Source organism: Cupressus sempervirens, chromosome 9 (genome assembly GCF_028749045.1).
Source record: "Cupressus sempervirens isolate cs-2001-9-10 chromosome 9, ASM2874904v1, whole genome shotgun sequence".
Classification (NCBI taxonomy): domain Eukaryota; kingdom Viridiplantae; phylum Streptophyta; class Pinopsida; order Cupressales; family Cupressaceae; genus Cupressus; species Cupressus sempervirens.
In genome coordinates, this window is record NC_143126.1 from 440,115,343 (window position 1) to 440,130,467 (window position 15,125).

Genomic DNA, 15,125 nt, shown 5'->3' on the forward strand with positions numbered 1-15,125 from the left:
CAAGCTTTTCTTCCCTGTGCTTGAGGCATGTGGACATTAGAGCAACTTTTCAGTGAATTGTAAAAATATGGTTTAGACTTCTTAGGTATCTATATGGCACTGCTTATTGGTGAGATAGTTTTAGGTTACTACTTATCAAATGAATTCCTGTCTTACCTTGGTGCTTGTTGTCAGTAAAAAGTATATAGTCGACAGGTAGAGTTGTATCTGAAAGGGCATGTGACAGTTGAGTCACCCCTTCAAGAAAGTATATGAACATCGTCTGAATGAACTATTGGATTATCATTATCATTGTAATCGTTGTTTGCATATTATATAAATAAATTATCCTGTTCTGCGTTACATTCTAGTATCTTAATGCGATAAGTATCCATTTACCCTATACAGTAAACATTTGGCGCCATTGCCAGTTGGACCTGGTATACAAGAGGTGTTATGAAGATTAATGCTAAATCTGCTTAATAAAGGTAGGAATAAAATAAAAGACAAGGATGGTATATGCATAACATAGGAAGCATTAATTTTAGCACAACAGGTGGAGTGCACACAGAAGTTTCAGCAGCTTACTGATGGACACTGAGGGGGTGAAAGAGCACTGACGGAGGGAGTGCATTCACCTAGCAGACCAAGGAGTGCCAAAGAATTGCTCGAAGAAATGCGATAGAGATTGAATTTGGTGGAAGAGACAAGGGAGGAGTTCCTTAACTTGTATACGTTGAGGGTAGAGAATCCAAATGGAAGAGAAGGTACTTGTACGACTCAAAGTGTCGAAGGAGCATGAGTGTGGGGTGAACTCTTCGTTCCGGAGACACCTGATGAACGGATACAAGTAGACAATTGGACAACTTCGCTTGAAGAAGATCCCTTTACACCGGTTAATGCGGTTGTCCAAAGCAAGACAGTTGTCCAAGTTAGTGCGGTTGGCAGAACAAGGCAGGGACACAACAAGCACCATAGATTCAGAAGAAATTAGCAATGGCAGGACCGAAGGAAAATTTGCCAAAGTTTAATGGTGATGGGACAACCGATCCAATTAGATACTGTAAAACATGTGAAATGATTTGGATTCAAAATGCCCTAAGCAAGGGCTGAACTTGTTAAGTATTGAAACATGTGAGGAGGAGACATTAGCCATCACTCATGAGCAAGCAAAGGAGGCAACGTATCCAGATGCAGAAGAAAAAAGAAAAGGTTGCAACAAGCGCGAGCAAAATTAGAAAAACAAATGGAAGCCGAGAAATCACAAAGAAAAGACACTTCTGGCACCTCAAAGAGGAACCTGGTAGAACAAAATATTATACAATAGGTAATGCAAATGGAAGTTCTTATGAAATTGAATGACCTTCTTATAATGCCTTAGCTACGAACTACGATATTGAACATGACACCACTCTCAAAAGCAACGGAAGAGATAGGAAAAGATGGCAGCGGAACGATTGCGACAGACCGAATGCTACTGGCACTTGCTACGAGAAGACATCCTACAGTAGTAGAGATGGGTATCCTCAAAACCATACTCACAGACACAATCGTAGATGGAGGGTCAGGAGTGAAAGTACCACCGGAAGATGTATGGAAGCAGTTGGGGCAAACTACATTGTGGCCACCTACATTTCAACTACTCATTGCTGATCAGCATGGGATCAAGCCTTTAGGGACCTTGATGGCGCAACTTGTAACCATTGGGACACAACCATTCTTATTGGATTTTGTGGTCATGCCATTAAAAAAAAGGGTAGGATGCCATCCTTGGACGGGTCTAGTTGGTACAGATGAAGGTGAAACATGATTGAAAACTGAATACTTTGTCTATGGAAGGCAGAGGTCGGGGATTTCGAAGGTGAAGGCGGAGGTGACAACGACGGGAAGAAAATAATGGAACTTGACGAAGAGGGAATATTGAGATTGGAAGGAGGGTCTAATGTTGACGACCTGGACTTGGTGAACGACGTACTCTATTGGTAGATGGAGGACTATGAGCTCATGTTAGAGGTCCAAGAGGGGAAAGACGAGAATGACTTTCCGAAGGAGTATAGCAAAGTAAAGGAAGGAGAAGCACAAATAGATGAAATGCCTGCATATACATTTAGTGAAGACAAACCTATTAAGTACGAAGAACCTACAGTAAAAATGATGAACTTAGGGGATGAGGCCAATCCAAAAAATGTTTGTGGGAGATGACTGGAACCCAGTCTTGAAAGCGACAGTGTTGAAAAAATTCATGGAATATAAGGACGTATTCACGTGGACGTATAAGGACCTGAAAGGGGTACCACTAGAACTATGCGTCTACTGTATGCCACTGATAGGAGCAGTACTTGTATGAAAGTGGTTGTACCAGATGAACAAAAACTATGCCGCAAGGGTTACTGATGAGATCAATCGAATGCTTGAAGCAAGCATTATTTTTAGAGTGCAGACGAGTGAGTGGGTATCACCAATTGTGATATCTTTGAAGGACACCACTCAGATAAGAATATGTGTGGACTTTCGATGCTTGAATGCATTAATGATCAAGGATTTGTTCTCAATACCATTCACCGATAGTATCTTGGAAGAAGTTTTGAGGCACAAAATCTATTCATTTATGGATGGATTCTCTGGATACAACCAGATATCCATTGCGGAAGAAGATATGCTTAAAACAACCTTCATAGTTGAGGATGGAGTATATGCCTACAATAGGATGTTGTTCAGACTGTGTAATGCTTCGGCAACACTTCCGAGAATTATCTTGCACATATTTGATAAGATGTCAGTCAGGAATTTCAAGGCATTTTTGGACGATTGGACAATTTTTAGTGCGGAGGACAAGCATATAACTGCACTCAGAGAATGCATGGAAAGATGCAGACGGGCGAGACTGGCACTAATGCCGAAGAAGTGCAGATTCATGGTACCGCAGGGGAAGCTATTAGGGCACATAATATGCAAAGTAGGATTAAAGATGGATCTTGACAAAGTTCGGGTAATCTTGGAAATGCCACCATCAACGGATGTAACAGAGGTAAAATTGTTCCTCGGACATATTCAACATTACCAAAGGTTCATTACGCCCTTTGCGAAAATATCCCACCTACTGGACAAACTAACTTGCAAAGTAAAACCCTACAAGTGGGATACAGAGTAGAATGAAGCCTTCGAAGGATTGAAAATGAGACTAGCTACAACGCCTATCTTGGCTTATTCGAAGTAGGATAAGGATTTTCATATTCATGTCGACATGTCGAACTATGCAATTGGAGCAATGTTGGCACAAATAGGTGATCATGGATTGGATCATCCAGTGTACTTTGCGAGTAAACTACTATCTAAAGCAAAGAAGAATTAAAATACAATAGAGAGAGACACTTGGGACGGTATACACCGTAAATTTTTTCAGACATTATCTATTGGTAATGTCATTCATATTTTATGTGGACCATCAAGCAATGTTATATCTCATGAACAAGCCCATCACATAAGTAGGTGGCTAGTATTGTTACAGAAATTCACATTCAAAATTGTGGTACAACTTGGAAAAAGTCATGTGAGCATGGACCATTTATCAAGGATCAAATTAGGAGAACCAGCAAAAGGAGTCAACGGCGATTTTTCGGAGGCACAACTATTCCAGATTATTGTACTACCATCCTGGTATGCAAGTATCGGGGAATATCTTTTGATGGAACAATTTCCTAGGGAAATGCCGCCGAACGAGAGGAGGAAATTGATGTTGAGGAGTCGAATGTTTTAGTTGATTAATGGGTGGTTGTATAAAATGGGACCCGACCAGATTTTAAGACGGTGTGTTTTAGAAGAGGAAATACCAAAGGTGTTGAAGGAAGCACATGAAGGACCAGCAGGAGGACACATGGGGCCAGATACAACTGCGCGGAAGATACTTCTAGCAGGGTTATGGTGGCCAACTGTGCACAACGACGCCGGGTAGTGGGTTGTTGTATGCAATACATGTCTGAGGGCTGGGAAACCACTGAAGAGGGATTTCATGCCTCTCAACCCTTCACATGCACAAGAGTTATTTGAATGATGGGGGTTGGACTTTGTCGAACCCCTCAAGGTAAGTAAAACCAAAAGATGTAGGTACATCGTGGTAGCGATGGAGTACCTTACCAAGTGGGTAGAGGCATGAGCCCTAACTGACAACTCTGTAGTAAGCACGGCCGAATTCACTTACGAACAAATCATCACAAGGTACGAAATCTCACTATAGTTGACAAGCAACTGTGGGGGACACTTCATCAATCACATCATCTGCCTATTGACCACAGAGTTCAAGATATACCATTCCCTATCAAGCCTATACTATCTAAGAGCCAATGAGCAAGCAGAAGCTACGGATAATATCTTAGTTAGAGTAATATATAAATCTTGTGTAGACGAAGGAGAGGATTGGGAAGAAAGGCTACTATCAACATTATGGACGTACCGTACTTCATACAAGGTAACTACGGGACACACTTTGTTTCAGTTGATGTATGGATAGGAGGCTGTGGTACTGACGGATTTCATGGTACCAAGTTTAAGGTTCGCAATTGAAAACAAACTAGGAGATATGGAAAGCCTGAGGGAAAGATTGTATAATTTAAATAAACTTGACGAGCGATGATTGCAGGCACATTGGGCCGCGTAAGTTACATTACATAGTATAGGCGTAAGGCATGGCATGACAAGCACATGAAGTTGAACAAGTTCAATTGGGCCAACTAGTGTTGAAGTATAATGAACGCAACGAGATCCAACTAGGCAAATTTAAAGTGAAATGGGTCGGGCCATACAAGATCTGTGAAGTTGGTGATAATGCAACAATAAAATTATGGACGCTCAACGGGAAGGAAGTGCTCAATGCAGTGAATGGGTCGAAGCTGAAAGTCTATCATGAAAGGAATAACATGCCTTCATGGACGAACAACTCAGAGAGTATAAAAATAATATTAAATAATGTATATATGTAAAATAAATAAGTGTAAATGATGTATAAGTAAAACTTATTAAAATTTTCATAGTACGACCATAGACAAAAGCAAGCAAATAAGTAAATATAAGAGGGAAAATTATAACATGCTCATAGAACAAGGACATATAGTACCGTACAACAATCACCATACGTCCATTGATTGGACACTGTACGGTCAAAAGGAAAAAGGAAAACGTACTGTACAATTATATATGCAGGCTATATATTAGACTACCATACGACCAGATAGGGAGACATACTATATGGCCAGCCAAGGAAGGACTAAGGAATATACTGGAAGGAGGAAGGAGAGAACCTATAGAGCATCACTATATGACATATGACCAAAGAGACGAGATACCGTACAGTTAAGAGAAAGAGTAAGTAGCGTATGACCTTGGGAGGACATCGTACGACTTGAGGAGAGGGTACTGTATGGCCCAGCATAGAGCAAGCAACACTAGAATGCCATACGATTAGAACATTTAAAAGACAGAGGATACTGTACGGACTTTTGGAGAAAAAGAGTGTAGACCGTACAACCTATTGGGTCTAGCTTATACATCATATGGTTCTTGGAGCATATCGTATGACCCTTTTTGAGCATATCGTATGACCTTTTTGAGCAATAGGAGACAAACATGTGAGAGTTCCATACGGCTTGGAAAAGAAGCTGAACAAAAAGAAGTACGACTGGTGGAAATAGGAGACCACGGTTTGAGATAGGAGACTATGCATATTACACCACAGTACAACTAATATCTACTAGACTATAAACTCACCACATGTCTATAAAGAAAGAGCTACTGTACGGCCTGTAGCAAAAACACTTGTGGAGGAGGGCGAGTAAACATAGAAGCATTCAAAACATACTGTACAGTAAGAGATAACAGATAGAGTAGACCATCACTGTACATAGTACAACCATTTAAGACAGTACATCACTGAGTAGAAGACGCAGGGAGTAGTTATTGTACGACAAGTCTTAGTTAGAAGATCACGACAAGGTAGTGAAGCTGTATAGCCGTACCAACCAAGCACTCGGGATAGGTTGTACCGGCGATTCTAGCAACTGACCTAACTGTTTTTGTCTTTTTCACAAAAAGAGAAGGAAGTGATAGTATGCATTCAGCTGGGAAGAGAGCATGGAAGAAGAAACTAGAAGAGGATTCATCAAGCAACACAATGAACAAGAATGTCCAATCTTTACCATTGAGTGTACGTATTGCAGGCAATATTGGCAAAAAGAGAGCAAGGGCACAATTGGCTGCAACAACACATCTCACACCTTAGAATGTGGCATTTGAGAGTTTGAATAGATTGGAGTGTAGAACATGGTGGCAGGAGGCTCCGAATGATCATTTTGCAAAGGACAACATACGAAGGGCATAGGTGGAATGGGTGCTGCGGATGCTAGTATTCTACATTCGTGACTTGGAGGGGTTTCTTCACACCATGCTAGAAACCTATGACTGGTTCTCGCGAACATGCTCATTTCCTTATCTGGGACAGAATTTGATGATATCTTTTAGAGTTGTAGACTTTACCAGGGTATTTGGCTTACCAGGTCATGCGTAGGGAGGAAGGAAAATCAATAATAAGCCAAAGAAACTTGATCGAAAAACCAAGGAGCAAATGGTAGAATTAGTTTGTGGGAAACGGGCGGAGGCAGAAAGCGAAGCATTAATGGATTCATTGAAGGCAAGAGGACTAAAGAAATCCGATGTGCTAGAAGGACATTGGTGGTGTCTGATGGACTTAGTGAAGAGTAGACTCACCAGTTCGAGTAGGGCATTAGACATATCATTTTTGCAGGTGACCATGATGAAAGGTATCATGAATGGCATAGTGTATGATTGAGCATCCTTATTGGCTGAGCGCATGCATGAGTTGATGTCGCTGAAGCACAAAACCTTTTACATGGCATAGTGTATGATTGAGCATCCATTTACAGGGGAAGGACATAGAGGTCTTTATGAGATCTTAACTACTTCATGGCATGCTCAATTAGCTCAAATATTGACTCAATCCTCTTGAAATCAATGCATATTTGAGTCAAGATCAGTTGCTAGACAAGTGTTGAATGATGGAGAAACAAAATGCACAAGTATAGCAACTATATTGACCAAATCAAACTCATACAAGTATATTGACCAAATCAAATTCATATGCGATGGTGACCAAAACAGCGCCTTGGGAATCAAATGTACTTGAAATTGATGAAAAACAAGCTGGAAATGAAGCTTCTTACCCTAGAATCCTTCCTTGCTCCAAAACTTTGGGATTGAATGCACAAATTGCCCCTTAGCGGGCCATTCTTGGCGAAGCAATGCCTTTGGACGATCTGTTTTTGAGAGTTTACATGTAGTTTGAAACATGCAAATGCAAGTAAAATCGCTGCCTAGAAAGAAAGAGCTCAAACACATGAAGAAAAGGAGCAAAAACTTGTTTTGGATTTTAAAAACATGTGTTGGGCCTCTAAATCACCACCGAGCTGAAATTTATGAGAATTTAATCTTAAAAGCACATGTAAATGCCTTCATTATTGATGCCCAGCCTCTTCATAACTCAAATACTGCCCTTGGATAATAAACACAGGATTTAGAAGTTAAAACATGTGCAATCCATTCAAAAATTGCTGCCCAAGCTTATTTGTTTAAGTCCAAGCGTAAGAACGGACTTTTTAAAGTCAAATAACACATGCAAATTGACTCAAAATTGCCACTTTGCATAAAAACACACTTTCTGGAAAGAAATACATGTATAGCAAACATGTAATCTCTCCCAAAATTGTCGCCCAAGTCATTCAATGCAAAACATATCACTTAAAAGTATAATGACAGGTTTTTAGATTGCAAAAACACATCTATTTGCTTAAAAAACAGGCTTTTCATATGCAAATGGGTTAAAGTTTGCCACCATAAAGCCTTTAAGTTAATATGTTTATAATAATGGGCTTCTTATATGCAAACACAACTTAAAACCCCACTTACATATGTTTGGTTATATGAATTTGCATATATTTTAAAGTCAACATATGTGTTTGCATTTAAAAAGCCTGCCTTTATGCATTTGGGACTTGGAATATATTGATAGTGCAATTTTAAACGTGATTTGCATAATGATGACATGCAATGTCAAATAAAAATCCCACTTAACTGGTTAAAAAATGTCTCATATAATTAGATTTATATGTAGCTATGATCTTAATGATATAATATGCAAAAGGACTACCAAAACCCACCTTTGCATTGATAAAACATTAAAAACTATACATAAAACTTCTCAGAATGATGTGAAATTTGCAAATGGGGTTCTAAAGCCACTTGACATATAAATGACATTTTAATTTTCTGCAATTACCAATAAAAACTCCACTTTTTAAAGGATTTTTAATAAAGACATGCAAGCAGGCCAAAAAATCCCCACCTGCAGCATGCTTAAAACCTTAATAACTTGAGTTAGATAGCTCCGTTTGAGGCCCAAGCTATCTCAAAACAAGTGTAATTTCAAGGGCTACAATCCTAGGGGAAAAAAACAAGACTAAAAACCAAGGTTACCAGGAGACTGGGGTACTTGGAGACCTTGGAGACTGGTACTGGTACAGCTAATTTTCAAAAATAGGAGACGGGGGTACTTGGAGACGTTAATTGTTGTTTAATAAAGAAATAATTATACATCATTGACAAGTCTTTCTAGAGGCAATTAAGCAAATTGATTGGAAAACTATAGTGGCTATCATTATAATTACTAACATATATGATATAAGTAATAACAATTTTTTAAGGGGTGATGATAGAGGATAAGATTTAGGAGTTTTATGATGCCTTATGCTCAATATTTTTGGTGGGAGACATCAATTGTTGGTTGGGGGACTTTGGAGATGGCGACCAAAACCTTTTGCATCCAAACATTTTTGGGGACGTCTCCGGTACCTAGAGACGTGTCTCCGGTATTGGGGGTCTCCGAGACGCGTCTCCAGGTGTAGGAGACGGGTCTCCTGGTAACCATGCTAAAAAAAAAAAACACAAAAATAAGAAAACCAAAGAAAAGACTTGAAGGTTGCCAAAAGTCAAGTGCTTGCAGTCAGAGAAGATAAACTCATCCTAGCAAGCAATGAGGTGATTAACTTGATGGTAAACCTCAAAAGGGATGCATGAAAAGTGCAAAATAAAGGACAATTTAAGAATAGCAAATTGCCTTTTCATTGCATCATTTAGAACATAAAAATTGTAGAGGATGAACTTACAAATACAGGAGAAAATTGCATAGGGTTGCCCTAATTTTGTGATGTCAAAATTGAGGACAATAAAGTCAAATGACCTTGAACTTGTGGCAGCTTAAAGTCTAGTAGACGATAATTTCTTGATTATCCTTTTGATGATTGAATAACTACATTGAACAATTTAGATAGAAGGCAATACCATTTTTGATTGTCAATTTTGTAATTGTAATGATTTTCACTATTTGAATTGCTAACCTAGACATATATGATGCAGCTTATTTGAATATTTTTGAACTATCAATTGACATTTGAATATTTTTGAACTATCCTTTGTTTTGCTGTAGACCTGTGCTGATATTGGGCCTCCCACTGGAGAGGTTTCTGTTTCCCTGGTTCCCTCTGTTTTGCTGCAGACAATGTTGGTATGGGACCTGTCACTGAAACAGTTTCTGTTTTTCTGATTTCCACTTTGTGGTCGGCCCATGAAGCTGTTCAAGAGGTTGCTTAAACCAAACCTAGTTTGGGGGCTTTGGTGGTGCCTGTTTCTCTGGGTGTTGTTGATGCTAGAGCTGGAGGTTTCCTCCTTGCTAAAGTAGTAGTTGTTTAGGATGAGAGGAGGTCTGAGTTCTCTGGTTGCTCAAGTGATGATCAGGTTGTGCATTCTCTCTTGAGTGTTCCTCTCTCAGATGCTGATTCTAGATATACTTTTCTGACCGGAGTTTTTGAAAATGCTACTGTTGAAAAGGTTTGCCATTGGCATCACAAACAGTGTTTAATGAACAACATAGATTAAGATACTATGACAAAATAGCATATGCATATGTAACTAATAGACAATTCAGCAATTGGATTTAGACTATTAGACAGTGAATTGGTGTTATTTAGAACCGAGAGCAATCAAGATAAAAATTGATTAGGTAAGGCAAGTCAAACGAATGTCAAATATTAACCCAATACTAAGGTGATAAACTTATTTAAGGTGGAGGTTCATACTCAAATGGTGCTGTTTAGATTAAATGATCTGTTACAATGGGTGTTTCATTAAATAATGGGATCAGTTAATCAATAAAGCTGAAAGGAGATCGTATTAAACATAAACAATAATATAGTGCAAAAGGTGCAATGAAGAACAAAGGGATGCATTTGATTAAATTGTGTTAAGGAAAAGGTATTTAGAAGATGTAATTGTATTTTGGAGAAGAAAGACATGTCATTTTGATGAGATCTATAGAGAGGTTGAAGATGGAGAAGAAGGGTGTGTGTGTGTGGATTATCGAAAGAAGATAGATTGAGTGCATACACTAAAGAGATTGTATTATGAAGAGGATTAGTTCAGAAGTGTATATGAAGCTGATGAACCGGTTATAAGGAAGAGATTATGATCTCTTTGCAACAGATTTGTGACCAAGTTTGTAGCAGACTTAGTGGTGATTAGAATTTCATTACGGCAAAATAGTGAAAGCAGTTTGTGGCAGATTTATAGTCATCTGTAGAAAATTTAAAGATAATTTTCAGAGGAAGAATTATAGCATAGATTGTGAAGAGTAAGTTAATCCATCATCCTTGCAGAGGCGGAGATTTGAATGAGGGGTTGGTGCTTCTAGTGGGAAAGCTCTTACGGAACGAATGAGAGGTTGGTGCCTCTAAATTTGCTACAGAAAATACTATATAATACAAGTATCTTGCCCTGGTTTTCTCCTGTAAGGGTTTCTCATGGAGGCTTCTGGTTCTTCGGTAAGACCCTTCTCCATTTGTGTAGCTGGTATGCTTGTTTTAATGCTACCAAGGTAAACAGGCTTCCTATTTGGGTTTGTCTTCCTCAACTCCCTTTAGAATTCTGGGATGACTGGATTATTAGGGGTATTGCTGGTGCTTTTAGTGATTTTATATCCATCGATAATTACTAAATCTAGAACCAACTTGCTCTTTACTAGATTTTGTGCTTTTTTGTTGAGGCAGGTTTGATCCTGCTGAAATAGCCGAAACTTCGATCAAAGTTCGGGGTTTCGGAGCAGGAACTGTATTACGAGACTTCTCATTGTTTTCCATCTATCTCCATATTGTTGGGCACTTATTCGAGATTTGTCAAGATTGGGATGACAACATGATTACTTGTTCCAGGTTGTCTTCATATCCTATAGTGAGTGGTCTCTTTGGAAACGTTCTCAATTCTTTTGAGGAACAAATTGATTGTGGGAGCCCCACCTTGTATATCCAAATTGATGTTCATGTTGAATCTTTGGGCAAGGTTAAATGGAAAATTGTTGAAATGCATGGAAATCCATTGGTTTGAACTTTTGAAATATAAGTGTTTTCACTCCCATCTTGCCCCTCATCTGAAGCCTCTACTTAAGGTTGGCTTCAAACTGCCTTGAGTGATTTCAAGTCACCCTGTTTCTTATTGTCTTTTTGGTTGTTGTGGGGCTGCTTCTGCTGTTGTCTTTTGCTTTAGCCACTGGTCGGCTGTCTTGTTCAGCTTGTCCGTTGGTTGGTTTCTGTTTCACTCCTTATGAGACTTGTTTTGTTTTCCTCCAAGGTTCTTTTGGCTTCTTGGCTGTTTCTGTAACCTGGTTCATAGATCTGGTCAAAAGAGCTTACCTAATCAAAACACTTTGGATTCTACATTCCAGTCGATTGAGTTAGAAAGAGTGATAGATAATATTCCATTTTACATGAAGTCAATGACTAATGATTGATGGGGTCCTTACCTAGTCAAAGGTGCTTTATTACACACTCACTTTTATCTATGCTTTGGTAGCATAGAATGTTTCATCCCTAGCTATCTGACTCTAGCCAATTTGGAATAGAATGGGACAATAGTACTTTTGTGAAAATAGGATAGCTCTAACGGTTCAAGGAATGTTGAAACCTGAAGGGTTATTAAGGTTTTTCCCTGTAATTATGACAATTCTGTTACCTATGATACTTATCAAATATGCTTCGTTAGTTTATATTTCATGCATATATCTTTAATCATGCTTCTTGTTATTTTAATAGTTTTTGTTAGTACAGGGAGCCGGAGCCTCTTGGCTACCTAGCAATAAGTTTAATGTTAGACTGTGGTCTGTAGCATCTATGGAAGGTTGGAAGACTTGTGTACTCAAACGTGAAATTCATCAATATAATATCTATTTTTAAGTTTTTAAGAAATATGGTATGCTTTGTGTTTTATTTTTTGAAGAAATATTGGTTGGTGTATGGGAGATCAAGCTATATAAATTAATAGGTCTAGAACTTGTAAGTTGTCTTGAAACTTATGGTTATTTTAATCTTCTTGCTTTATGTTTTGGAATGTCTGCAGGGAACAGCAGTCCTAAAGGATTTATACATATTAGTGATTTTGACAAGAATACAATAATTCATATCCTTCAAAGGGCAGCAGAACTGAAGTCAATAGTTAAATCTGGGGATAAGAATTTCCAGCCTTTGAGGGGAAAGTCAATGGCTATGATATTTGAAAAACCATCCATGAGAACACGTGTTTCTTTTGAAACAGGATTCTTCCTTTTGGGTGGGCATGCCATTTACTTAGGCCCAGATGATATACAGATGGGAAAAAGAGAAGAGACACGTGATATTGCTCGTGTGCTATCAGGTTATAATGATCTAATTATGGCACGGGTCTTTGCTCATCAGGTATAATGCTTACAGCCCCATATTTGTTCTAATATGGGTTTCACTCAAATTGTCATGAGTAAAACATATAAACTGTTTGTTGGCTTTCATACAAGTGTAAATCTTTTAGAGTTGTGCAACATTGCTAACCATTTGTTTTTTATTGGTTAAACAGGATATTCTATTAGAGTTGTGCAACATTGCTAATCATTTATTTTTTATTTGTTAAGTAGGATATTCTAGATTTAGCAAAGTATTCCAGTATACCTGTTATCAATGGCTTGTCTGACTTCAATCATCCATGTCAAATTATGGCTGATGCACTGACTATTATAGAACACCTTGGTCGACTGGAAGGTGTTAAGGTAAATTTCTAGGTCTCCCTTTTTATGCAATGTTTTAGAAAATCTGTTTTAGTAGTTAACTCGATTACAAGAAATCTTGTGATGGTTAGCATAAGTGAGGTGTGATATGGTTTCCAACTTTCCATTGTCCAGGTAGACAATTGGATTTCATAATGGTTTCAGATTTGAGTGATTCCATATTTTTTTGATGTTGCTTCTACCTACGGCTAGTTATGAGGATTCTTTCTTTGATAATGATCTTTTCTGGCCAATTTTTTGACTTAAGTTATATTCCTTACATGATTTGCTGGCTACAACATCTTGTTCCATACAGGTTGTGTACATTGGAGATGGAAATAACATTGTGCATTCTTGGCTTTTATTGGCATCTGTGGTGCCTTTTCATTTTGTTTGTGCATGTCCTAAAGGTTTTGAACCCGATCGTGCCACTGTAGAGAAGGCAAGGAGTACTGGGGTCAGTAAAATTGAAATAACAAATAATCCTGCTGAGGCTGTGAGTGGGGCAAATATTGTATACACAGATGTATGGGCAAGTATGGGCCAGAAGGATGAAGCAGCTTATCGCTATGAACGATTTAAAGGCTTCCAGGTACGAGAGAGGACGGTTGTCACCAGAATGCATTTAAATATTTGGGAGAGCTGTTGTAGCAGTTTACAGAATTCTTATATTTTAGAGCAGTAAAGAAAATAAACCTATAACTAATAATTACAGCAATGCGTAACCTGCAGATTAATGAGGCTCTGATGAAGTTGGCAGATCCGAATGTATTATTCATGCACTGCCTTCCTGCTGAAAGAGGCACTGAAGTCACTGATGGTGTTATAGAGGCTTCCAATTCTATTGTTTTTCCGCAGGCGGAAAATCGGATGCATGCCCAAAATGCCATTATGTTGCATGTTCTTGGATTATGAAGATTGAAATGATACACATTTTTAATTTTTATATTTCCTGCTGAGCAATTTCTGTCATTCAGAGTTTGCATCAGCACTTTTCAGCTGGGTAAACCAACAATGTAATAAATGCCATTTAGTTTGGGAAACTGGATTTTGAAAATTTAAGTATCATGAAATTAGGTCAGAAATGACACGGAGAGGTTCAGATTTCAATATATCAGACATCTCAATTATTTTTAATAGTATTTTAGAATTTGAAGCTTATATTTATATACTTGCAATAAAATGGTAGGATACTGTAAGGAGTAGATAGACTCTTCCAGGCTATTGGCAATAAAAAACAATGACTAGTAAAATGTGCCTGTAAAATTGAACTTGTTAAATGCATCCATAGAATTGATTATGATGAATATCATTGAGAATATGGAAGCACACATCGTTCCCAAGGATACATATGATTATAGATTCTTCAAATAGATGAAGATGTTCGAAGGTCATATCTCAGTGGTTTGTTTACACAGTAGATGCCTTGCAAGAGTGGAATCAGCTTTAGAACAAAGTGTAATGAAAAATAGAATAGTGTAGTAAATTGCAGAGTAGCAAAATCACACAACATGATATTTACCTGGTAAAAATATACTAGTAAAAAATCAAGGGCCAATCTCCCAACTTTATTTCTCAGGGATTTTCTCAGTTACATAAATGTTCAAAACATATGAACAGTCATGACTCCGAGTTGCATATAACAATCGAGTTGCAAAGTTCAAATTACACACCACTTAGTAAATTTAGTATGACTCGTACAATTTCATTCTAAACACTGGTCGATCCTTTTTGATGACTAAACTTTATTTCTCAGGGATTTTCACAGTTACATAAATGTTCAAAACATATGAACAGTCATGACTCCGAGTTTCTAAACACTGGTCGATCCTTTTTGATGACTCAACCATAACTTGATGATGAATATGATGACTTCACACTCAAACACAAAGTAACATCATCTATGCTCTCAATTTGGTTAAATGCTTTGATTAAATAAGTGGATTTTACAGATTATAATACTGAC

At 38.1% G+C, this 15,125-nt stretch overlaps 1 protein-coding gene across 2 annotated transcripts in view; it reads left to right on the forward strand.

The window, feature by feature from the left end:
* The window catches only part of OTC (ornithine carbamoyltransferase), a 29,631-nt gene extending 15,311 nt beyond the window's left edge, over window positions 1-14,320 (forward strand). For both annotated transcript variants that reach the window (XM_089800517.1, XM_089800518.1), the window contains exons 3-6: window positions 12,484-12,818; window positions 13,031-13,162; window positions 13,476-13,751; window positions 13,892-14,320. In XM_089800517.1, coding sequence (XP_089656643.1) covers window positions 12,484-12,818; window positions 13,031-13,162; window positions 13,476-13,751; window positions 13,892-14,074 — 926 coding nt within the window. In that variant the 3' untranslated portion in view covers window positions 14,075-14,320. The remainder of the gene's footprint in view (window positions 1-12,483; window positions 12,819-13,030; window positions 13,163-13,475; window positions 13,752-13,891) is intronic.
* The last annotated feature ends 805 nt before the right edge of the window (window positions 14,321-15,125 follow it).